This window comes from Lingula anatina, chromosome 1 (assembly GCF_051362555.1).
Source record: "Lingula anatina isolate TDL-2025a chromosome 1, LinAna3.0, whole genome shotgun sequence".
Taxonomy (NCBI): Eukaryota; Metazoa; Brachiopoda; class Lingulata; order Lingulida; family Lingulidae; genus Lingula; species Lingula anatina.
In genome coordinates, this window is record NC_141767.1 from 63,763,560 (window position 1) to 63,789,480 (window position 25,921).

Sequence of the window (25,921 nt, forward strand, 5' to 3'; positions counted from 1 at the left end):
CGTGTTTGTGAGATTTGGTGGTCTTTTTTCTCAACCAACGGCGAAATTAACAAGAAACACAGTAACACATTCAAATTTATATATTGTTTTGGGAAAATTAATGGATCCTGGGTGATGTTTGATGTTTCTTCATTCTACACTGCCAAAGTGCCAGGGACCACCTAGTTACTTATTCGCAAATACTGAAATAGTACGTAATACCAATACTACTAATATGCTCTTAATTCATTCTTCAACCGAACATAAATTGTTATCTCACCGCGACTGTCCAAGAAAGAGCAAAACACTTTATTACTACTAATATGCTCTTAATTCATTCTTCAACCGAATATAAATTGTTATCTCACCGCGACTGCCCAAGAAAGAGCAAAACACTTAATTACTAGTACACAAGTCCCGTAAGTTAGCCTACAGATTACCTTGGGGCCAACGTTTTCTTGAAAAAATAAACAACCCACTAAGTAAAATTAAAATAAAAACTAAAAATTAGAACAAGTTCATGTACCAGAATTTACATTGAACGCCACTTTTGTCTGGCATGTCTAATAAGTTATAGAAAAACTTCCTTAGAATTTTACCATGCAGTGTTTGGCTTCGGGTCAAGGAGAGAAAAGGCAGAACTGAGAATCAAGTAGCAAGGTAGTAGCATTTAATGCTAAATTTTGATATATATATTAATATTATTTTTCTCTGTGTTGACAGCGTTTTCAAACAAATCTACAAATCGTCAAACAAAGATAGAAATCAAGAGCTTTTCACATACATTTATGAAATAAATAGATACACTTTACTGTGTTTCTGGTAATTTTAAGTGCAGATACTAAGTACTGACCAATCATTAAGATTGAACAATATTTATAAGAGTATTTGTCTTTTTTATAGCCCAGTATTTTGGCAAAAATGGTTAATCATAAAATTAAATTATTTATTCTATAAGTTGGGTAACTACTGCTCAAACATTTGAAGACCAGCATTTAAACAATTGGAAGCTGTTAGTACAGCACCATAACAATCCACAGCACATACAGGTTAATAATTTGTACCCCAACAAAAACTACTTCAAACCACAACAAATATTCAGAGTGATTTATAAATGATATACAATATTTTTTCATATATAACACTCCGAATAACTGGCAATGCTGTATTCTAGTTTCAAAATTTAAAAAAAAAAAAAAACTTGACGCAAGACCTAAAATAAATACATATCTTTTCATAGGGGACCATATAATAATATCATCAGCTACTGGCACAATATTTCTGTAAGAGATTGAAATTGTAGTATACAAGAATTCCCAAATGAAACTACAAATAAATTATGAACAGCTGTGTATTTGGGAACTTTTTAGTGTTAAAACATTTCTTTTGTAAAATGAGCTTGAATACTGTCTCATTATAACCCAGCCTACTGCTGTGATTATGCTTTTGATTCTTCAGGATCTTTAACTTTAGTCCTTGCTTTTCTGTTAAGTGGTGGTTTTACATTGTCATCTACACTCTTAAGTAATCTGTCTATTGAATCCCTCCTCCTCCTCCTTGCAGCAGATTTCCTCTTTGGTGTCCCACCAGGGGTGTCCTGCTCACTGTCCTCTGTCTCTGAGACAAATTTCAGGTCTCCCGAGGCAGACTTTACAGCTGTAGTCTGGAATAAAATTAACAAGTTTTAATTTAATCAAAAGGTGCATATATTTAATAACTTTAGGATTTTAAGTTTCTTGTTTTCTATATTGTCTACTGTAAATAACTAGTAAATTTTCTAAATACCATTGTTAGGGTGTTTATTTTCTAATGTGTAATTTTGACACAAAAAGATATAATGAATACATCTGAATGTGTAGATTGCTATTAAAATGGCTCACTTACTTTCTTTGGTTTTGTCTCTATTGCATTCAATTCCTCCTCATCTTCATCTCCATCATCCACTGCTCCTGCAATATGACATTAATTTGAATGATACATTAATCACTTTTTTGCTATTGATTCAATCCCTCTACATTTGTTGTTTAAAAAGTCACACATTATATATATATATATATATATATATATATATATATATATATATATATATATATATAATGACATGACTTAAAAAATCCAGGTGGACTTCTATAAGAGGTTAAGCATTATTATTTTAACCTACCTATTTCTGCCACATAGTTTGAGGGAAAAAATCCTTGCTGTCCATCCAACAGTTCACCCATCCACCAGTTCTCACTGTCCTTATACAGCACTGTCACAATGTCACCACGCACCAGCGACAGCTCATCAGACCTCTGCGCCTGATAGTCATACAGTGCCTTGACCTAAAATTGTCATCATATATCAATGAACCAGCAACAACTGATAAGACTGACAGAATAAAACAAAATAAAAGAATAACAGTTCACCCATCCACCAGTCAGCAGCTTATACACTCATAATTGCAATGAATGGTAACAAACCAAAATATCAGACATTACTTAAGGCCATATATGGCCTTAGGTTTTCTGATATTATGTAGAGACTTTCAGCATAATGAATATTACAAAATTATTTTTCCAAACTCATATTAGTATCTTTGATAATTCTGCAAGTCAAATCCAAATATAAGCCTCATAAAACAGAGATTATATGGAAGCCTCCAGATAAACTCATCGTATTAACTGGATCAATCCCACTCTGCAGAGATTCTCTTGTACAGGCAGTGGATGTAATCAGCTTCATTGTATGACAAGCCTCCTCAACCAGAAAGGGGTAATTATCTTTCGTGCGAGCTTGGCTCTCAGAAGCTCTTTCACTCAAGGAGACAAGTCAGAAAATTAAGCTGATTACAATGAATGCACTTTTAAGAGAATCCCCGCAGAGTTGGATCAATTCAGCTTGTAAGATGGTTTTTCTGAACGCAGTCTAAGATATAAGGGTTGGGGAGACAATATCTATTTTACTTGTGGATACCACCTATATTCTCTTATAAAACATCATATTAACTCAACAAGTGTAACATACCTGCTTTTGTACAGCTGTCTTATTCTTAGTGGTAGGAGGAGGTTGAAATGAAAACTGAGGTTTTCCTTGTGTCTGCAAAAACATGAATAACTGCAGTGAAAGCATCTTGCACTTTAAAATACCTCCAAAGACAGTAATATGAATCTACTTCTAAAAACTGCTCTACACATACATATTTATACAAACTTAAATGTACAATGAATTCATATTGGGGTTTTCAATTACTTATAATGGGATAACTAACTATATCAAACTGAGTTCACAGTGTATGCAAGCAGAACATTTTACTTCACTTTTTAGATATATTTATCTTGAGAAACTGTACAACTGTACAACAGAAGAGCTACTCACTGCATTGAGGGCAATCTGTGGAGGCCTGCCTGTATATGGAATAGGCATTGCACCCTGGCGCCCAACTAAAGTGCAAGGTAGAAATACATGGTTTCAAGCATAAAAAGTAGGTCTTGATGTGGTCTATTTTTTTTTTCACAGAGACAACACTGATTACTATTAAATGTAAAAATCAATGTTAGATGAGTAAAAGGTAAAGCTGTGTTACACTCATTTTGCCAAAATAATGAATTTTATTCTAAAAACGTACTCCATACAACAAATAGGATAATAAATCTAATTAGAGCAAATTCAGCCTGTCTGTGTTTCTCTTAAAGCAAAGACATATGTAACCTGCTCCAAACTGTGGTCTCCATCCTGTGCCGCCTTGTCTTTGGTACTTCATCTGGGACGCAAACTGCTGTTGTTGCATGGTGGCACTCAGGTTGGTTGTGGCATGTGGGGAAAATGCTTGAGGAGCTGGACTCTGAAATAAGGATGGGTCATCAATGAATATAGTTATACATTACATATTATGAAAATAACAGCCTAAATGCTGTGAAAGGAAAAAATTGACACCAGCAAAGTTCCACAAAGTGGCAACAAGTGGAATCCATTTTATATCACTTTAGTCAAATTATTATGAACTTAATACTTACCCCTGTCATGGCTTGCATGTAGTTCAGATATGTTGACTGGTCAAATGTATGCCCCCATGTGCTGTCCATGAAGGCTGTCTGACCAGGTGTGGACGGAACTTGACCAGGGATTAACTTATCCGGTGAACGAGCCCTTAGTGGAGCTTGGAATGCCTGATTATGTGAGGAACAAAGAAATCAAAATGCTATATATAATTAATAACTAAATAAACATGTAGACTATGTGGGGATTAAATTTGCCACTATGAACTTTTCTTTGAATGTATGCATATTATTATTATTATTTATTTATTTATTTATTTATTTATTTATTTATTTTTTATTTTTTTTTTTTGACAAACTTCAACAGATGTAAGCAAGTAGTCCATTCTCTCTTTTTTTCCTCTTTAAATTCTGGGTTGCAACATTCAAAACTGTGGATGTAACTTATTGGACATCTCAAAAAGTTAATGTATTACTGTCAATTAAATTTGAAATAAATGACCTCATAATAAACATGTCATGTTAACCTCTTCAACTAGATTAGATGTAAAAAAACTGTAACATAAAGTCACTCATCACAGCTCATCTGATCAAATGATGGCAAAATTTCCCAGGTTGTTTAAAAGTCACTTAAAAGGTACTCCAAATACCTTTAATTAGAGAGTTGGTTTCATAAAAAAAATGACAAGGTGCTTTAAATGATAAGAAAATTTGAAGCTCATTCACCTTTGGGAAAAGAGTATAAAAATATATTTCAGCAACAGTTTACTCTTTAAGATATGGCCATGTGTCAACACAATAGTTTAGTGAAACCCACTGCATAAATTGAAATAAGCCACAACTAGACAGCAAAGCTGGCAAATATACAGAAACCATACAGGAAACAAGGCAGCAAAGCTGTCAAATGTTCAGACATTCACAGAAAAAACTGCACAAAATAATGTTTTGGCCAATTCTGATGCACTGTTACATAATGCTTTAAAATAGCATAATCACTCTTACCCTATTACATCATGTACTACAGGTAACATGGACATTGAAAAACTAGCAAGTGATTCAATTCCATGTGATGTAAAAGCCACTGAAAATCCTAATGTGTGAAAAATGAAAATTTCACACAAAAAATAAGTATCGTAAATGTGAACTGATAATGCTGACTTTTGAAAGCAACCTACCGTTTTACCAAGCAAAGCTACTCAGTAAATTTAATGTAAAAAAATATATATATACAATTTGAAAGTTATGGGGTGAACGTCACCAAAATTGTGCAAAAAAACAATAATTACCATAAATGTCAACAGATCATGCCGATTTTTGAAAGCAACCTACCACTTTACCAAACAAAGCCACTCTATAAATTTAAAGTAAAACAAAAATACGGTTTGGCAGTTATGGGGGGAACGTCACTAAAATTGTGCAAAAAACCAGAATAATTACCGTAAATGTAAACCAATCATGCTGATTTTTGAAAGCAATCTGCTTCTTTACCAAACAAAGCCAATTGGCAATTTTAAAATAAAACAAAAGTATGGTTTGAAAGTTATGGGGGCGAACGTCATGTGTCGGACAGTGACAGCAATGGCGACAGTGATGGCGACAGCAACGAAGAGGACAGACAGACCAATCGGAATATATACAGACACTTACAGTATCTGTATATAAAAATTTTTGTGTGGGAAATACTGTTAAACTCAGCTATCATGAAAATCTTATTAAGTATACGAAACAGGAAACATCAACCAAACGCTTAGAGCAATGGTTTTGTGCTATTTAAAGTACAATATTATGTGAAATAAAAAAGGTTAGTTTGTACAAACTTCTTAATATGACCCCTTTAAAAATGAAGTTAACTGAAAAAATAACAGCAAATGGCATATAAAAGTCACAAAAAATCACCTTTACATTCTTAGAAGCCTGGAAAAAAGAAAGGCAAAATGCAAGACTCAAAACAAAAATTATAATTAAGTAAACTAAAAATCCATATAATTCAAAGGTAATCCATTATTATAGTAATACGATGCGACTTCATTTTATACTTACTAATGTTATCACACCATGTACTTAGTCTATTTACTTTATGCTGGTTCAAGTATATCAGGTGTGTCATATGTTTAAAACATAATAGGATTCACTCTTACTGTTACTGCTTCTAGTTTTTTCTTCACTCTCTCCAGCCTTGCTGTACCCTGCAAGGAGCTGTCTTCTACCTGGTATTCCTGATGAGCCCTGAAGGAGAAATCCATTGCATTTATATCCCATTAGCTTATGTAATATATATATTTGTCATCTTTTACATTCTTCTGTCATACTGGTAGCAACCCCTAAATTTACATCTATTTTCATGAAATCCAGTTAAATGCACCATGCTATCTTAAACCCAATGGTGACATTGTAATCGCTCATAAAATACTGCATTTCTTAGTTACAGTACCATGTAATCAAAAGATTGTATTTACATATAGTACATTAAAATCTAGACAGAATATTAGTCAAGCATTTTTTTCCTTCTACACAGGCAAGCTGGAATAATCCGAATATCTTTTTCATATGTTTACACAAATGCTATACTTTGAAGACAAAATTGTTCAGTTTTAATTCTAAGTGCTACCTTAATTTTGCCTGAGATTCTGTTTCTTTCATTGTGGAAGCCCTTGTGGGTGATCTAGGTCTCATAGACTTGGTCCCAAACACTGTGCCAATGTCTGCATCCAGTTGGGCCACTGTAATTATAATTATAATTCTGTCACTGTCACAATTGTCAAGGTAATTGTATCAAAACTCCCTTTTTCTAAAAGGTTTCTTAGTCAGGCCTACCCAACTACCAGACTCGGCACCTAAGGATCCTGAATTAACCGGTATATCAGACCACACTACCCGTTTTCAAGGTGTGTGTCAGATCGCATTTCAGAGTATAAGCCAGAACGCCGACAGGATGAGCCCTGGCATGCTCAGCTGTCACCTTGATTGGATAGTAAACGATTGTCGTAAAATCGCTATATGATTTTAAAACCGGGTGCATAAATTTGAAAGCCACCTAGATGCACCTTAGACTGCCACATTAATCTAATACAATGGAAAAAAGCCCTATCAAATTGGTTAAAACATTCAAACCGAATGTCGTAAAGTCCCCATATATCCCCATAGAGACAATAAAATAGAGTACTCTAAAGTAAGAGTACAGTTTAAGGTTGTTCAGCCGAGCGTGGATGAGCCCGCAGTCGTGATACAAAATTTGTTCTGGTGTATGATACTCCGAAATGCGATCTGCCACACACCTTGAAAACGGGTTGCGTGGTCCGATATACCGATTAATTCAGGATCCTTAGGTGCTGAGTCTGGTAGTTGGGTAGGCCTGTTAGTTGTTGACCTAAGTCTACAGTGTACATTAAAAATAGTTTTGGTGGACAATATTCAGCAAACTGATTCAAACGGAATTTCTTTTATACTTGGTGCTCATTGTGAATGCTCTTGCCAATTTAAGGACACAATGGTACTGACTTGACTGAAAATTTTCACAATGCTATCAAGAAACAGTGATTAAGAAGCTGAGTTGGTGGATAGAATGTCAAAAAGAGACCTAGATGGCTATATTAAGATCCTTTACAGAGTATGGTTAAGAAAACATAACTGTAAACCTAAAACTGGTATCAATGATGAAATAACTTTACTGGCTTATCCTAATTCATTTAAGTGCCCTCTAAAAAAAACTGAAACAATCACATTCACAACAGTCTCACCTTGGTGGTCATAGATGTATATTAACACTGGATTGTTTTCTCCAAATGAGGCAAAGGCCACCATGTTATCATGAGGGTGGAAATCTACACAGGTGACAGGTTTCTTGTAATTCAACTCTGTATACATTGCAACTTGATCTCCTGAAACAGAAACATATACTAGTTGAAGTTTTTAGTCTGCAGTGAATTTTGTATGCATTGAAAGCTCTGAAAATTCGAATAATTGAACTATTTTTAATTGCAAAACCATGATATACGTGTATGAATGTAAAAAATGTTCTCAGGCTTCAGCTAAAATCCACCAAGAGTAGCAAATCCCTGCTATAATAGATATGTGTGACATTTGATACCTGTCTCAGCATTCCACACATATGCCCCATAGTCTTCACTCCCAGATACAACAAATGTGCCACACTGTGAGATAGTGCTGCGTATCTGTTCCCGGAAATTTAAAGCACCAATGTAACGCTGCATAACAGCAAATCTGGAGAAAAACAAGTCAGTATTCTTAAGGGCTCAAGCAAAAAAAAAAAAAAAAAAAATTAGAAAAAATTTTAGCTCAGATCAAGATCTCTTCAACTTTCTATGTATCTTATCAGATTATTCTTGACAGGGCAATTTACATTTAAACTTCACAAAAGTATGTTTTATTTCAGTAACATTTAAAAGAATGAAAAATACTAAACTCACATTCTGAGATCTATCATTCTTATTGTGTTATCTCTACAGTGAACCAGTAATCGTCTACCTCCTGGGTGCATGGTCACATAATTAATGGGTGTACCCTAAAATAGAACCATAATTCAACAATGATTTAGATAAGTAATTGTCTAAAATACTACACAAATATTGGGTTAAAGAATTGATTTAAAGGCTAAATTACAAAGATAGGAATTCATTATGGCTTCACTCAAAGTCAAATAAACATTCAATCTCGATAGTTTCTTGAATTCTTGAAAATGTGGTGGTGGAAAATGTATTAAACTGAACATCTGCTGCCACATTAGTATCAGTGTTTTAGGTAATGGCTGAACAAACGTCTACTGCCCTTGCACAAAACTTGCCTCATATTCCTCATCATTGATTTCCTTATACAGACTCCAGTCCCTTAGAACTCCTAGAAAAAAATTTCAACACATCAAAACAGACTGAAAACTATTTTTACAATGTTTACATTCAATGAATTTTAATCAAATATCCAAATAACTTCAAAGCGATTCCCATCAATTCTTTGATTTTCCTGCTGGACATTCACAACCACTCTATAGAAATCACAACTTTCTTTTTGTTCTGAATTTACAACTAACAAGGCTAAAATATTCTATATACAAACATGAGATGGTTATCAAACATAAAAATAGATTTATCTTTGGATACCAAAAGTTCATCCCTATGCAGGAACAAATGGACATATACCTTTTCTTGAGGGCATCTCAGTGACATATACATTCCACACCCTAAGTGTCCCTATGCTGTCCCCAGAAAACATCTTCTGCCCATCCTCATCAAAGCAAATTGTGTTGATAAACCCCTTCTGGCCCTCAAGCTCTTGAACTAGCTGCAATTAAAGGGCACGGCATTTAAAAGGCATGAAATCTATACTTATTTCTTATTTTGAATTCTACATGAAAAAGATTACTGTGACTAAATCAAAGGACACCTAAGAAATTAATAATATTAATTTGTGGCTAGCAGAACTTTGAAGAAAAGAGGAAAACAAATATGCCAGAAAAGAGTAAAACTAATAGAAATTCATTTTGGAAATATAGCAAGAGGATACCCAAATGATGATGTGCATTTGAGAGAGATCCACCATGGCCTCTGCCTATGTTTTTCACTCATCTACACATATGTACACAGCAACTGCACATGTGTACAACAACTACGAATATGTATCATACCTCTGCATGGTGTCCCTGCATGTCAGTGTTCCATATTCTGATAAGTTTGTCATATCCTCCTGTAACCACTACTGTAGGCACCCTGGGGTGGAACTGGGCGGTGTACACAAAGGCTGGGTGTGGAAGCAATTTCTCCGACAGGCTACCAAACTTCTGAATGTTCCATATCCTGAAATGTTACAAGTAACAGACCAAGTATGAGTATATGCTGTAGTTGCTGTAGTTGTTCAAAGTACAAAGTTACTGTAGTTGTTCAAAGTACAAATCTGAGTGATGTACTTCTAACACTAAAACAATTACTTGGAAACACAAAGCTTTATATTTGTATTTGAATGGTCACTTAAACATAACGGCATTAAGAAAGAAAAACAGGACAAATCTACATGCAGAGGCTTAATATTTTTATCATCTCAATCAAAATTAATTTTACAAATGAAAAAAAAAAAAGATTAACTAAATACCCATAAACTAACCTTGCTGTAGCATCTGAAGAAGCTGATAGTAAGCTCTTGCTATCTTTGGTCCAACACAAATCATATATGATGCTGTAGTGACCCAGAAACTGACCCTTTAGCTGTCCAGATGGTATCTGGAAAAGTAAACCAGAGAGGACATCATGACATACAGAAGGAATTGACCACAATAAACCCAATTGCTGCAGTTCTTCAAAGTACAAATAATAATAATAATAATAATAATAATAATAATGTTGATAAAATGAATTAATAAAAATCCTAACAGTTAGACCATTACCATTGCATTCTCACACCAAAAATAGATCGCTTTGCCTTGTCAAACTATATAGACTAACAGATACTAATTGTTTCTTTCTAAATGGTGTTAGTTAAAATGTCCACTGACACAGCCTACCTCATACACTAGAATAGGATATGTGGATTTATCATGGCACCCACACGCTAACTTCCTTCCATCAGGAGAGAACTTTAATACAAAACACCCCTGTCTCCCAGTGGGCAGAGTTAGGTTGAGGTTGTTGGGAACTTTGCAAGCTTGACCAGCAAGCCTGCTCCATGTGCTTGGAGTCTTCTTATCCTCATCTCTGCACATAGAAGACAATATGAATTGGCTATAATGGCTGTTTTTCAATAGCTCTCTTTTGTAATTGTACATTTTAATATGTTTGAAAGTTTTCCTGAACTCATGTTCAGTTATCAATATGTATTTGTACAGACATTGGTTGCTCTATGTCTATCTACACAAATTAAGCTGCAGTAAATTATTTAACTGCTTATTAACATATCAGAAACGTAGTTAACTAAAATATGATGTTATTCCTATACAACTTACCCTTTAGCTAGCCTAGAATTTCTTTCCAAAGTTTTTCGCATTTCCTGATATGTAGTTTTGCCAATTTCCTAAAAAAAATGGATTGTAATAACTAAGCTTGACTTCTGATATACTTATGTGCAATTCAATTGAACTATCATTGTAGAATACTATTGTAGATACATTCCTTCAGTTATGAAAATATCTGACAAATGATGAGCAGAGAGTCTTTCCGATATCTATTGTGATTATTCAAAGCAAGTACATGTGCCGAGAAACACACTCGACATACCTTTTGTGTAGCAAACATAGACCTGCCTGCAGGCTCTATCTCGTCTGGGTTAGGAGGCCTGATTCCTTTCACTGTGACATACAAAGTGGACGGATAGTGAACACGTGGTAGTTCTAGCCACCACTGGTATACCTACAATGTGACATATAACAGATATTAACATGTTTAAGTGGAGTGTTCAATTTTGTATAAATAAAAAAAAAAAAAAAACACTGGTGCCTACCAAAAGCTTTGGGTAGGTAGTATACTTGCTAGCTTGCTGAATTAGTTTCTCGTTGTGTCACTATCATAAATAGAGATCATGGAGAATTCAATTGTAATGTTAAAAATAAAAATTTGAATCTCAATAAGAAGTTTACAAATTGTACATTTCTCAACAGTTTTGGATGTAATTTAAGACTGGGTTCCCATACCTGATCAATCTAACAGGATCAATCTATCTCCAAGGGGTTTCTCACTAAATTGCTTTCAGCTTAAGCGGCTTAGATGTTTGGCATGCTCACTGAAGCTGCTAAACGATAATTAATTACCCCCTAGCAGCTTCAGTAGGCATGACAGACTTCTAAGCCATTTAAGTTGATTGCAATTTAGCGAGAATCCCTTTGGAGATAGATCGAACCACAGTTTGTACAATAGGGTCCCTTAGTTGTTTATTATGCGAAAATTGTTGAAATTTCTGGGAAAATTAATCTTTTTAATATAAACGGTAAGATGCACATTGCATGCCTTAAAACAAAACCAACTTACATCTACCACGCCTGGTTTTGCTTTAAACTTGAATGGTGGTTGAAATAACTGTAATCTTAGTTTTTTGTCTGTGTTAAAATGGCCATTAGAACCTAGCACCTGAAACAAGTATAAACACCATATAAAAATTGCCATGCAAATAATGTCCTGTGATCACATACAAAACTCATATATTGTCACAGCCTAGGATACTTTTATAAATGCTCCAAGGAACAGTATTCACAGGAACAGTCATCACATAGTTGTATTGACAACATGTTGTTAGTTCTTTAATGCAAGGATCAAAACATTTTTATGGTATCAATTTGCACCATTTCTTTTTTCTCTCTTCAGTAGAGTGTTATGAATACGGATGAAGTTTCTCTCTTGGCCATGAATTCTATATTAAATTTTATATAAGAGAATGTACTTCATACCTTAAGAAAAGCCCATGCAACCCTATGCCAGCCACCCTCCTGCTTAGCTACGTTGTATTTTTGCCTGGCAGCATTCATGCTAATAAAATCTAAAATCTGGTGAAAAAGGAAATATCTCAATGAATTAATACACAGGTAGCATTTCCCTTAAATGCTAAAAGTTAATTTAACCTAGATTCAAACTAGAATATAAAATAATCGATAAATGCTGAAGACAGATTACTTTGGAAAAAGAAAATTTGGCAAATTTCAAAATATGGATTTTACCTCAAAAAATATCATGACCTTTGGATCCTGCTGTAGAAAGTAATTGTAGTTTTCATTGAAGATCACCAGTTCTTCCCACATGGGAAGAGTAGATCTAAAAAAAAATTATAAATATATTTGAGCAACATAAGGACTCGGACAGTTTTCAAAGCCTAAAGCACCATTGTACAAGATTAACTTTATCTATGCAGTGTTCACTTGAACACATATAAAGTTCACAATACCCTAAGAGAACCTACATCCTATACACAGAACTTTGTTTTTTTTTAATTCAACAAACATTGAAACAGCTTACTTTTGTTTCTTGAAGTCATATGGCTGTGTGAGCACTGGGAGGATGTAGTCTAAACCGTCTACCTTTCTTTCATAATACCAGGTTACTGCACGATCTCTGAAATATATCAAGCACACTGTATAGTCAAGCTAATATAAATATCCACTGTACAAAACAGAGTGAATCAGATAGTGTCATTTTATCTAAGCATTTTCCCGATATAAGAGGCAAAGCAGATTGATGCTATGCATGCTAGTATGAAAACATCTAAAAGCATTATTTCAAATCCATGTCAACTATTAAATCTGTGACATTGGAAAATTAAGAAATTATCTATTTTCAATACTAGTACTATTTCTTCCTACTAAAATTGCTCCAATAAAACATGAAATGTTAAAACCTATAATACCTGTGTTGTTTCTTTACATGTGATCCCGTAGCTGCATCTACAATATGTATCCTAACCAGTGGATGAGCAATAAAAAAGTCTGTCTTTAATTTATCTGTCCTGTGCACAGTTATGCCAAGAACTCTGCCATCATCTTCTATATTTCTGGCTGGCACTGGCTCCATGACTGTTGTGTCCTCAGGGAGGACTTCTGCTCCTTCTTCTGTTTGCTCAGCATCTTCAAAAAATCAGAATAACTATTTTAATTACCTATGATATATGCCATGAATCATTGTTTTTTCACCAACGACAGAGAAAAAGGTTACTGTTGATTGAAACTTCAAGTACTGGGTAAACACTACATTTAAACAGCAAAAGCATTTACCTTTCTTTTTCTTTTTAGTCTTCTTGGCCTTTTTCTCTGAAGTTATTGGCTTTACATCTGGAGCTTCTTCTAACATCTCCGCCTCTGCCTATAGATAATACAAATTATATTACTTTGAAAACCATATTAATGAATGAACTATAATATACTTTCTTCGCCCTAACCATAAGATCACAGTACATAGCAACCATATATTTTTAACTTCAATATACAAGCACAATATAAACATTTGAGCACATGACTCCTCTAATATTCTTTAACTTTTTTTATCTTTGTAAAAATATTTTCAGGAAAAAGGTGAACTAACAGTAAGGAAAAATACAAAAAGAATCAAAATATCAATTTTTTAAAAAAAATTTCTGACTAATAAGTCCATATTATTGTACTCGGATATTACTATGAATTCAAATCAAACAAGATGAACCCACCTCTTGTGCATCCTCATCCTCCGATGGCCTGTGAGTCCTCTTCTTTTTCTTCTTCTTTCCAGCGGAAGGAGGTGGGGCCAATTCTGATATTGTCATGGTTCTATGACAAGAAATATACTAGTAAAATTCCTGGAGCCATATAAGGTGTAGTTTTTTTTGATATTGGAATAAAGTGAGTAATGTGACTGATCATGATAATGTGACTGATTGACTTTGATGCTCAAACTTCTTTAACTTGTTATTAAACAAGGCAGCAAAGCTGTCAAATGTACAGACAAAGAACAGAAAATAAAGATGCAAAATAAGTGAAAAATTAAATTTTCACAAAAAACTGTTAAATTGCCAGAAAAATTTACCAAACAGACTGCGTTGCCTATTGAAGCTGTATGTTAGACCCATGTTTCTTTCCTGTAAGTTTGAGAACAGTAAGTAACATGATTTCCCTTAAATGGTCATCATAGGAGCAGTGCCCAAAATAGGGGTTTCTTCAAATTTTGATGCAACATTACATAATGTTTAACAGCATAATGACAATCAAATGTTATTAATAAAATATTAGTAACATGGACATTCAGAAAATGTGACAAGCAAAAGTCTTCAAGATCATGGAACTTTAAAGTCACACCTTGAAAATGCCAATATGTGAAAAATTAAATTTTCACAAAAAACTGTTTAACTGCCAAAAAAATAATAAATAAATAAATTAATTAAAATACCAAACAGACTGCATTGCCTACTGAAGCTGTATTTTAGTCCCATGTTTCTTTCCTGTAAGTTTGAGAACAGTAAGTGACATGATTTTCCTTAAATGGTCATCATGGAAGCAGTGCCCAAAATAGGGGTTTCTTCAAATTTTGATGCAATATTACATAATGTTTAACAGCTTAATGACCATCAATTTTTAATTATAAAATATTTGTTTCACAGATATTCAGAAAATGTGACTAGCAAGGTCTTCAGGCCCGTGGAACTTCAAAGTCACGCCTTGAAAATGCCAAAATGTAAACAAGACAGCACTGTTCTGAAATGGGTTTATTTCCATTTTTAACACTTTTTTAACATAAAACAAAATAAACATTTTACTGCCATTTTATATGACCAACTAAGAAAATTGATGAGATGGGAAAAGTATCAATAGAACAGTGTTAAATGTCCAATTTCCTCCATTCTGAGATTCTGAACATAGTGGATGATTGAATCTGACAAACTGCAATGATATGAGTTTATTTCCATTTTTGACACTTTATTACACAATACATGATAACAAGTTTACCATGTTTTTTACATAATCAACTAACAATGTTGTAAAGATGCAGGAAATATCAAACAAACACTTTTAGGCATCTTATTAGTTAAATAATGAGACTGTTAACATGCCTAATAATTGAATCTGAGAAAATGTGAAAAACAGTATAACTTCTAAAATAATGGCCCGATTATGCTGATTTTCGAACTCAACCTGCGTTTTAGTAAGATTGACCACTCCTGTGAGTATAATTACAATTGGCCAATCCGTTTTTCTTATATTGTGTTATCAGTGTTGTATTTATATTGAAAATAGTGAAAAAAAAGCATAAATTCCCTAAAAATGGCCCAAGCATGCTGATTTTCGAACTTGACCTGCATATTATGAATATTCATCAGTTCTGTAAGTTTCAAGTCAAAAGGTAAAATGGTTTTCCACTTATCGTGTTATCGGTGCTGCATATATGCTGAAAAAAGTGAAAAAACAGCATAAATTCCCTTAAAGTGACCCGATCATGCTGATTTTCGAACTTGACCTGCGTATTATGAATATTCATCAGTTCTGTAAGTTTCAAGTCAAAAGGTAAAATGGTTTTCCACTTATCGTGTTATCGGTGCTGCATATATGCTGAAAAAAGTGAAAAAACAGCATAAATTCCCTAAAAGTGACCCGATCATGCTGATTTTCGAACTTGACCTGCGTATAATGAATATTCATCAGTTCTGCAAGTTTCAAGTCAAAAGGTAAAATGGTTTTCCACTTATCGTGTTATCGGTAAAAGTGCACGGCGACGACGGCGACGACGGCGCCGACAGACGCAGATGATGGCTATATGTACAGACACATCTGTGTCTGTACATAATAAAAGGTGATTTCAATTAAATGCAAGTTAAACTGCATGAAGAAGTAAAAATATGCACATATTCTTGACAATACCTGTCAACATCCTCTGAATTTTTGTTCTTTTTGTTCTTAATTCTCCTTGGTGTTTCCGTTTCCTCTTCATATGCAGGGTTTTCTGTTCCTAAATAATATTGTGTAAACAATAATACTGTGCAACAATATGTGCCCAATAGAAATCATGTGTTTTCACATGTCACATGTCATGTGTTTCCCAACATTTAGTGTAACTGCTTATAATCAGAGCCTTTACTAGAGTACTACTCACTAGTCAACTATACTAGGACACCTTCGCTTGTGAGTTGGGAGTTGGTGTGTGTAGGCTGGACAGCTGAATAGTAGAGGAGCAGTTTGCTAGAATGGCATAGCTTCCACTTGTGGCCACAGTGTGAAGTTGAGGAGTGAGCTAAGACAGCATTACCCTACAGTTGAGTTTGCTACCTGGGCAGCTAGTATATATAGTGACACACAAGTTGGTAACAATGTTGGTGACTTATATGATAAGAATAATGGGTCTGCAGTATGAGCTATAAGTTGACCTACATGGATGCAATCTGGAAGCCTTATACTTATGATACCAGTAGCTGAAAAAACTTATATACAGTGACAGCTGTGTTTGTCTGATTACAAACATAAAGACAGTTTAAGACAGTGAAACGTTCCCAAGAGATGGACGGAAATGACGTATTTGAAATAATTACTTTAAAACAAAAGTGCATCATAAAAAAATTTCCCCTTTCTAAACTGAACATATGCTTGGGATGCAATATGTTCCATAAAAATAATAATGCATACTGAACCATTTTCAAAGGTAAAGACAATTGACAAATTTATCATACTTAATTGTCAATGATCTTTAATCCTGATATCACTAAGTCCCCATTTACCCAGGCACAGAGTAAACAAGTGTACACCAAAGTGGTACCTGATCTCTCCATCATTCTCTGTCTCCTCTTGTTGCTTTTGGTGCTTTTTGGATGGTCATCTGGATCATATGTATTGGCCAAGATGGATTCATCCTCTCCATCTTTTCTAAATGCTTCACCCTGTTTTAAGGTTTTAAGCTAAAAAGAAAAACATAAATTTAGTGCATCTATTCTTAAACTCCTGTAAAACTTTTTTAAAGCAATAATAACTCTTCGTTTCGGCCAAAAAATGAATTTTCCTGGAGTAAACAACATTTTTCCCATACTTACCAATGGTTAATGAATCCATTTTTACATTCAAAGTAAGTCCCTGTTTTTTTCCTAAAAAGTTTAGTTTTTTGTTAAAATCTCTTAAGAGATTTTAACAGAGTATAGGCATCAATGGAGGTCACGTGGTCTAAAGACAAGTTCAAATATCAGAATAAAAGCTATAACTGCTGTTTTTGTGGTAAAACAGAATATATCATATTTCTATGAGTTATTCACAAGGTTTTTATTGTGAAATATAGATCTCATACGAAGAGTTATTATCCCTTTAATCTGACATATTATCACGAAAATATAATCAAATTTTTAAGAAAAATCACACCCTACACAGACATAAACACAACTCAACTGAAGTGCAAAAGAATGTGAAAGCTCTTAACTTCAGTGGGTTAACAGAATTTCAGTACTTACCGCCATAGACTCTTGTGCCTTCTTTTTCTTCCCAGATTTTGCACTAGAAAAAATATATATACATTAAATTTAAAGAACTACATGTCACATTCTTATATTAGAAATAACCCACCTACACTAACTCTTTACTTATTACAGATATTTTTTTTTTTTGGCAAATCAGTCTCTATTAAGGCTTTTTTCCCCTGCCATTACTCACTTTTTGTTTTCTGACATGGCCTGTTGTAGAAGCTGGTTGAATTTTGCTTTGGTCTGCCCCCTGACATTTGTTGGGGCTGCAAATGAAAGGAAGAAAAAAAGTTATTCAAATGTCTGAATTGTGAATTGCATCAAAATAATAAAAGAACTGTGGATATTATGACATATTTTGATTAATTTGTCATTGCAGAATTGCTGAAAAGTATTTTATCAATAATGCACTTACCTGCCCCATCAGCCTCATCCAGTCCATTCTCTACCACAGGCTTTTTCTTGGCTTTCCTTTTCTTAGGCACACCTAAAAAAAAACATTCACTTTAAGACTGCATTCATAACAGTGGACTAACAGATCTGCAGATCAAATATGGCCAACCCACTTAATGTGCTTGTTGCATAATCCCCGCAGGGAATCTGCTCAGTGTACAATCGGGAATTAAGTGGCACGCTTTTTAGTGGGTCGGCATATTTGATCGGCAGATCTGTTAGTCTGCTGTTCTGGATGCGCTCTAAGCTTACTACACAGCGGTGACATTGTTAAACTAAAACTCTGTGTGTGTGTGTGTGTGTGTGTTTGTGTGTGTGTCTTTGTGTGCCTGTGTGCATGGTGGTGTGCATGGTGGCGTGCATGTGTTTTTCTATGATGGGGATGGGAGGAGAGTGTGAACCTCAAAGTAACAGCTCAGAAACAGAAACAAACCCTATCCAGAAAGAGCAAGTCTAGACAATCAGTGAGCAATTACTGCCACCAACACAAATATTACTGCTCTTCAGTTTGGCCAATATAAAGATTTTTCAGACATAATGACCCAATATTCATATTTGAACTACCAGAATTGCCAACAAATTAACGGCGAAAAACTTAAGATGGGTGTTTAATGGACATTTTATTATTATCTGTAAAACCAAATAGATCAGTATTAACGTAACACCAAATGTTGCTATGCATCAATGTTGACCTTCCGGCTAAACAATTGTATGACAAATGACAGTCTCAAGAAAACACACCTTTGCTTTAGTTTACCTCACAACCGGATTATATTATTCACACAATCACAACTTTAACATGGGTTGACTTATTTGTAACATCTTACACATTTACAGTCAACTGTTAGACAGCCCTTCAAGGTTTTCTGTCAATGGGAACTTCTGCAATCCGAAAATAAGTAAGTTCATTATTTTGAATTCTTACCATCTTCCGCCATGATTGTTGTTGTGCAGCCTCGCAGTAATGTGCAGAGAAACGTTTCATTGGTAGACGAAAATAGGGCGCATATGCCTCTGCCTTTGTCCGAGTTCGACGGCTTACAAGCAGAAATAAAAAGAGAGAGAGATCGAAAAGGAAGGGCTCGTCCGGGAGTTGAACCCGGGACCTCTCGCACCCTAAGCGAGAATCATACCCCTAGACCAACGAGCCGACGTATTAAAATTTGATTTCAAATTGTTCTCATTCTTCAGAAAACTTTTTTACTTGTAGGGCCTATCCGTGCGAATGCATATGTTTCCATAAATATCAAAAAGTTTTTTTTTTCAATCTTCAACTATGCCTGTGCATTCAGCGGAACTGAATCTTATTTTAATAATATTAAAATATTGACCATAATTAAAAATAGACATACAGGTATTATATAGCATAGACCTACAGGTGGGCCTACTGGTACATACATAACAAAAGAATCGTTAGATCTCAACATAAAATTTTTTGCCTAAATAAATCAAAATCAATAAATCAAAATCAAACAAAGAAAGAAATTTCTCAAGATCTTCTTTTTCTAAGAATAAGAGTTTTATGCAGATTACAACGTTTCTAGGAAAATGTGAAATCATTTCCTAAATCAATAAACATTTATGAGGTAAATTGAATCAAAGCTAGGCCTACATGTATCTTCCGAGAAATTCTTTACAAACTGGTTCTCATTATATAGATCCATTTAACATTGTATGTTTATTTTATTAAAAGTAATCGTGCGGAAGAATTGCAAGTCCAAGTGGAATTTTATTTACTACAAATGTAGTACACCAATTAGCAACTTTAATCACCGAAAAAATTAATTACCAAATTTACCTGTTCTTGCACAAAAAAGCTTTAAAAATTTAAACCTTTGTTACTGTCGGTAGCCACATTCTAGAATCTACAGTATATATTTTAAAATATTTCAATACTGAAACTTTCTTACTGAATACAAAAACTGTCAACATTAGCATGAAATGTTTACATGTTGTTCACAAAAAGCTTGATTTATCACTTCCTGTCACTAGTGTTTTAGAAAAAAATGGAATTCGCAAATATATCTTTAACTTCATTTTTCAAATGAACCTATAAGCCTATACTGTACAACACCACAATTGGAATAATAGAGAATATCGATATTTTAGGAAAAAGGGTACGTACGATATGTAGACCTATTACCTAAAAAAAAGGAAGACGTTTGATTTTTTTCATCCTGCAATGTACAGGAAGACGTGGCGGTCTTCGGGTAACATTTATTATTCAATTACAATGTTATTTTAGTATATTTAATGTTTATTTTTATTCAAGCATTGAATCCAATTACAGGGATTAATTGAGCAATGATTCGTGAGTAGACAAAATCCATTTGTTTTCAAAATAAATTACATGTATATTTATAGTTTGAACATGTCGGATAGGATACATATCTGTCATTTAAAAGGTATTAAGGAAGCATAACCCAAAGACTTGCTTGATAATTAAATATACATGTATTGGTCTCAACCCTCAACTAACACAGCCGGTTGGAAGTAGGTCAGTCATTGTTTACAAGTACTAAGCAACTGCGTAGCCATTATAGATCATTATACTAAGTCAGTGATAGTTGTGGAATTCGCTTGCAAGGTCTGAGGTCGAATTGTCAGTAAGATAATCCTGCTTCAGGAAATCGAAGAACCGTGAAATGTCTGCAATCGCAGAGATTTAGAAGACGAGGTTTGTACAGGGTACCACAATTAAAACTGTTTGGCCCCTAGGTGCTCAGAATAGGCCTATTGGTCTTACATGTCAAAGTTGTAGGGGCCTACCCTATTGGTAGATCGTTATATTAAGTCACCTAGTAATCTTTATTGTAAGTTTTCAGGGTTAGTTTATGTGCAGTACTGGGTTATCGATGACAAATTATAACTAGTAGATAATACTTAGTGCAAGGGGCGCATAGCCTACCAGTAGGAATAATGTAACTATATAGCCATTCATTCATTGCGTTTTTTCCTGATATAATATGCATAGTATATACTATCACTGGGTCTACTGTAAGACAGAATTCCACTGTGCTGCAGTGGCCTGGGTGAAAACTCAGTCTCAGCTCCTTTTGGTGATATGTTTATACTTGAGACAGCAGTGTTAGTGAATGTGTTCATTGTCACACCAGCTACAATCATAGGCCAACTATGAGGCTGTGGACATTTGCCTGATTTAAATATTAGATACGCTTCATGTTTACATCAAAGATAAATTATTTAGCCATTTTTTCATCAAAAGATTTTGATGTTTAACAACATCCTGAAATCCTAAATCCCAACTTAAATGATATGCGCGATCTTTTATTTTGCACACTGCTCTGTTAAGTCAGTTAGGGGAGAGCGGGGTGGGTTGGAACGCGGGTAAGTTGGAACATTGGCTTTATTTCTTAAATCACAAGACCGATCATGTGCTCCTTCAGCATAAAAATGTCACGTGGCATGGTCATTCATCCGGTAAACTTGTGGAAGTTTCGAAAATGCAGTAAAAGTTTTATGCGAAAAAAACTAATTTTCGCTACTCGAAGTAAGTTTTCATATTTTTGACATTCATCGTGCTGTAAACTAAAGTATAAGGATTATATCACTGAAATTCTGCACAGCGTTTAGGACCACCTTGATGTTCAAAAAGCTGTTGTTTTTTTTAATCACTTCCCACGTGTTAAAGAAATACAGTGTCATAAGTAGGCCATGACGTCATGGGGGCTGGTTGGAACATTTGACATGGGGCCAGTTGGAACACTGTCAGGGGTGTTCCAACCCACCCCGCACGGTGTTTGTCATTTTTTAAAACCTCTCTAAATGTTTTAATTTCAACTTTGAAGTAATAACGAAGTAATAGTAGTAACGTAGTAAGCCAGTACAACTCCAACTGGAGACGGAATCTAGCTGATAGAACATCTCCAAGATGCCGGAATGTACATGCGTGTAGAAGATACAAGGGGGATGGTCACTGCTTGTAAAATGCAGTTGCTAGCTGTTTGGTCGTAAGGGGTCTGTATGCCCAACGTTGCTTTTTTGCGATAAATTGCTTTTAGATGTGGAAGGAAATGTCGATTATTACTCTGCTTTACGCGGCAAAATGAAAATATTCTAGCTGAGAGCCTATGTTATGCATAAACTATACAACACCAATTCTGCCGATATTGTTTTAAATGCTTTGTGTAATGGATTGGGGATTGCTGTTAATGTTTAGTGAACGAGGGTACAAAATACGCCAGAAAAGACAAACATTCACCTCGTAACTTAGGCAAAGATTCAGTTGAAATCTCAGTTGCCCTCACCGGAAGAGGTGCTACAGCACACTAAAGCGCACTTAAGAAAACCCTAAAACAGCCCAAGTCCAGCAATAATTAGACCGGTTCCAAAGGCTCACCGTCGCAGTCCAAAGATTAAAAGAAGAAAACGATGCAGTGCAGTACTAACTGACACACCTGAAAATGAGCTACTCGAAAAAGAAAAGGCCAAGCCCAACAAAATTAAAAAGGACAAGCGCAACAAAAATAAAAAACAGTTAAAGATTTCTAGTCGATAGAGAAAATCAAGAAAAAGGAAATTAAAGATGACCAGCGATTCTGAGTCAGAAGTAGAGTGGCCATATCTGGTTTGTGGGAAGCCGTTCATTAACAGCCGACCAAAAGAGAAATGGGTTTAATGCATTGTTTGTCTAAAGTGGTCACATGAAGACTGTACAAAGGTTGACCAAGTGTACATATGTCAGAACTGCGATTTTGATTCTGAGTTGTTGAGTTGAAAGAGATACAGTTTTCATTTGTAGGTCTAACATACTGTTGTTAATAGGTTGAGTTATATGAATTCAATTTCTTTTCTCTTAAACTACACCACTTTTGTTATCATTATGAAATGAAGTGTAACTAGATATGGTTTATAAAAGCAAATTGTAAACGTAAAAAATGCTTACAAACTATGGAGATACAAATGCAAGGTAACACGTACTTGTTGGGAAATTAATATAGATAAACCTACTTTTAAAATGAATTATACTTTGAATTTATATGCAAGCGTTCCAACTCGCCCTCTTGTTCCAACTCACCCCACTGACTGTTCCAACTTACCCCGCGGGTGGGGTGAGATGGAACGTTTTAAGAGGCAACTTTGAGCATTTATTGCTCTAAAATAAAAAGACCTACTTCATGTTTTATTTCATAGATGAGTGCGGCATATAATTATCTCCTATCAGTGTTTTTATTTTTGTCCCCAAAGCTTTGACTGCTGAGATATCGCAAAAAAGGTGAAAAGTGTTCCAACCAACCCCGCTCTCCCCTATTTGCACAGGTAAAATGTGTAATTTCTTGACACAAGAACTTATTGCAAAGCTTTACTTACTATATTTGGTATATACATGTACTATTGTAAAATTTTAAAATTCTATCAGCTGTTCGTTTATTAGTACATGTAGATAGGAGGATTACAGATGGCAACAGCTGATTTTCTTCTTAATTTTTTTAGTTTTGATAGACCTATTTTTTAGGTTGGTAAATCGTGGCTTTAAAGGATGGCTGGTCTAGAGCTTCACGAAGCAGTCGCTGCTGGAGACTATGATGCTGTGGAAGAATTGCTAAACAGTGGCAAGGTTGATGTTAATCTTAAGGACGTTGAGTGGAAGTTCAAAACTCCCCTTCACTGGGCATGCTCAAAAGGTAATGATGTGACTGTCCTCAAATAATAGAGTAAATTTTGGCTTAGGCCTACTCTTAAAATCGTTGTGTTTTATTGTGTAAAAGATGAAAGCTTACTAATTAACAAAATATGGAGAATTGAAAAAAGAAAGAATGTGGTCAATTCAAGAAAATGTGTGATTTGCTTTGATTTAGTGCAAAAAATATTCCAGAAGAAAATGTACCATTCTTATGACAGATTCTCAGAAACGTGCTAAAGAAACGCGTTAGACAATAGTACAAACATGCCTTAGTTTTAGAATCTGTAATTAATTCAGGCTCCGCAGATATAATACGCCTTTTGCTGGAACACAAAGCTAAGGGGACTGCCCGTATGGCTGGGCGTTGGACCCCAGCCCACTGTGCAGCCGAGTCTGGGAAAGTGCACGCCCTCCGGGCTCTTCACATGGCCGGAGTTTCTGTGTGGAAAAAGAACGCTAGTGGCGAAACTCCGCTCACGATAGCGGAAGTGAACGGAAACGCCGACTGCGTCAAGTTTTTGACACAGTATGTATGTTTGGAAAACGATTAGTTTAAGAAAGACCTAGTCGTTTGGTCTCAGGATTAATGTAATTAATTTTTAGCACATACAGGTACCCTACACGTGCCCCTTTATATTAAGGTTGCATTAATGGATAATGTAATTTCATTATAATTCGTCAAATCAATTTTATCAAAAGTAAAATTTATCAATTTAAATACTTTTATATCCATATTATTTGTATTGTTTAAGGGTAATGGCAGGGAAAGTAACAGACGACGTTGATGATGACGACGACGATGATGACAACGACAATGAACATGAGCATACGGAAAACACAGATGAAACGTGATGGTCTGGGACGCAAAGCGTAATGCCTTGCAACCATTCACTGACTAAAAACAACTTTATGGGTACTTTGCATGTGTTTATGCTTATAATCTTGTGCACTGTTACATTGTTTGGTTAGTCATGTGAAAATGGATCCTTCTTAAACATATTTTATTCGTCAAACATAAGTATTTGCGTGCTGCGCTTTATATCCATTGTTTTATCTTATGTATATGTGAGTGGATCAACATATGTAAAGTTCAATCCATTTTTTTTAAATTGACAATTGTATTAAAATTAATATTTCAACAATTTCAATTTTGTGTTTTGAAAGAAAGAATAAGTAGTGATTGATGGATTTTTTACAGTGAACAAAAAGCGTCTTGGCGCTTTTATATTTTCTTTAACTGTAAGTTTTATAGAAAATTATTTTTTACTTATAGTTAGCAAAGCGAGAACCAGGCACAAATGTGTGTGTGTGTGTGCGTGTGTGTGTGAGAGAGAGAGAGAGAGAGAGAGAGAGAGAGAGAGTAATTGGCCATGAAATGTGACTTTTGCAGCAATCCCTTTTTCATCGGATCCATTTGGGACATGATAATTTGATGTTTGCTTTGAAGAGAGGTCCTAAGGGTATCAAGTCAACATCAAGTTCTGCCTCTTGAAGCACTGTTCTATTTACGAAAGACCGACTGAAGAAATTCATACGCATCATTAATCAGTTTTATACAGTTCAATTAAAAGTAATCCCAAACGCCCTTGTCTGAATCATAGGAACGTAGCATTTTGAATAACGCACATCAAACTTGGAATCAATTCTACAATTTTGAATATTGCATAAAGACTAATGCAGCAAAACCCAATTAGGCCCCTCATTTATCATCGTAAAGATCATTTTCAGATGTAGAAGAAAATATAGTAAAGCAATAAGTATCGACAAGCACAATCCACGACAGTTGTTCCCATACGATGTCCGAGCTAGACTTCGAAACAGAGACAAAAAAAGCACTTCGGGGAAAATTACATTAGTGCATTCAAACAACAAGAAGCGACGTTTTTAAAGCAGGGTAACTTTTAACTGAGATTCGATTTGTTATTCCATCTCAATCCAATATCCCTCAGGGATTAGACCAGTAAATTTGATCAGATCTGCAACTATG

The 25,921-nt window shown here is 34.8% G+C and overlaps 2 protein-coding genes, 1 long non-coding RNA gene and 1 other non-coding gene across 10 annotated transcripts; 2 read left to right on the forward strand and 2 right to left on the reverse strand.

Annotated features, from left to right (window-relative positions):
• Positions 1–54: 54 nt before the first annotated feature.
• LOC147764871 (uncharacterized) lies at positions 55–3,793 on the forward strand. The gene is made up of 3 exons (XR_015332119.1): positions 55–190; positions 3,286–3,442; positions 3,654–3,793. It is a non-coding gene; the product is annotated as an uncharacterized LOC147764871 (long non-coding RNA).
• On the reverse strand, positions 628–19,377 carry LOC106151183 (jouberin). Of its 3 annotated transcripts, none has more exons than XM_087002158.1 (33): positions 19,216–19,377; positions 18,253–18,324; positions 18,028–18,103; positions 17,829–17,871; positions 17,150–17,288; positions 16,261–16,348; positions 14,079–14,178; positions 13,651–13,738; positions 13,287–13,503; positions 12,899–12,994; positions 12,604–12,697; positions 12,337–12,432; positions 11,921–12,019; positions 11,174–11,305; positions 10,903–10,970; positions 10,465–10,654; positions 10,068–10,183; positions 9,595–9,763; positions 9,110–9,251; positions 8,758–8,810; positions 8,384–8,478; positions 8,044–8,177; positions 7,694–7,834; positions 6,565–6,676; positions 6,095–6,182; positions 5,853–5,870; positions 3,975–4,127; positions 3,670–3,802; positions 3,337–3,401; positions 2,986–3,057; positions 2,141–2,303; positions 1,864–1,928; positions 628–1,642 (listed from the first exon to the last, which is right to left on the reverse strand). In XM_087002158.1, the coding sequence occupies exons 1-33, from the start codon at positions 19,226–19,228 to the stop codon at positions 1,418–1,420; spliced, it is 3,555 nt and encodes a 1,184-aa protein (XP_086858284.1). In that variant the 5' UTR covers positions 19,229–19,377; the 3' UTR covers positions 628–1,417. The 3 variants fall into 3 exon arrangements, with proteins under 3 accessions (XP_086858284.1, XP_086858285.1, XP_086858286.1); XM_087002159.1 differs by lacking the exon at positions 19,216–19,377 and adding an exon at positions 19,118–19,136; XM_087002160.1 differs by lacking the exon at positions 5,853–5,870.
• LOC106151189 (ankyrin repeat domain-containing protein 66) lies at positions 16,562–25,076 on the forward strand. Of its 5 annotated transcripts, none has more exons than XM_087002177.1 (4): positions 16,562–16,700; positions 23,767–23,935; positions 24,232–24,460; positions 24,687–25,076. In XM_087002177.1, the coding sequence occupies exons 2-4, from the start codon at positions 23,791–23,793 to the stop codon at positions 24,784–24,786; spliced, it is 474 nt and encodes a 157-aa protein (XP_086858303.1). In that variant the 5' UTR covers positions 16,562–16,700; positions 23,767–23,790; the 3' UTR covers positions 24,787–25,076. The 5 variants fall into 5 exon arrangements, with proteins under 5 accessions (XP_086858303.1, XP_086858300.1, XP_013379749.1 ...); XM_087002174.1 differs by lacking the exon at positions 16,562–16,700 and adding an exon at positions 19,247–19,334; XM_013524295.2 differs by lacking the exon at positions 16,562–16,700 and adding an exon at positions 20,778–20,967.
• Trnap-agg (transfer RNA proline (anticodon AGG)) lies at positions 19,369–19,440 on the reverse strand. The gene has a single exon. It is a non-coding gene; the product is annotated as a tRNA-Pro (tRNA).
• Positions 25,077–25,921: the final 845 nt, after the last annotated feature.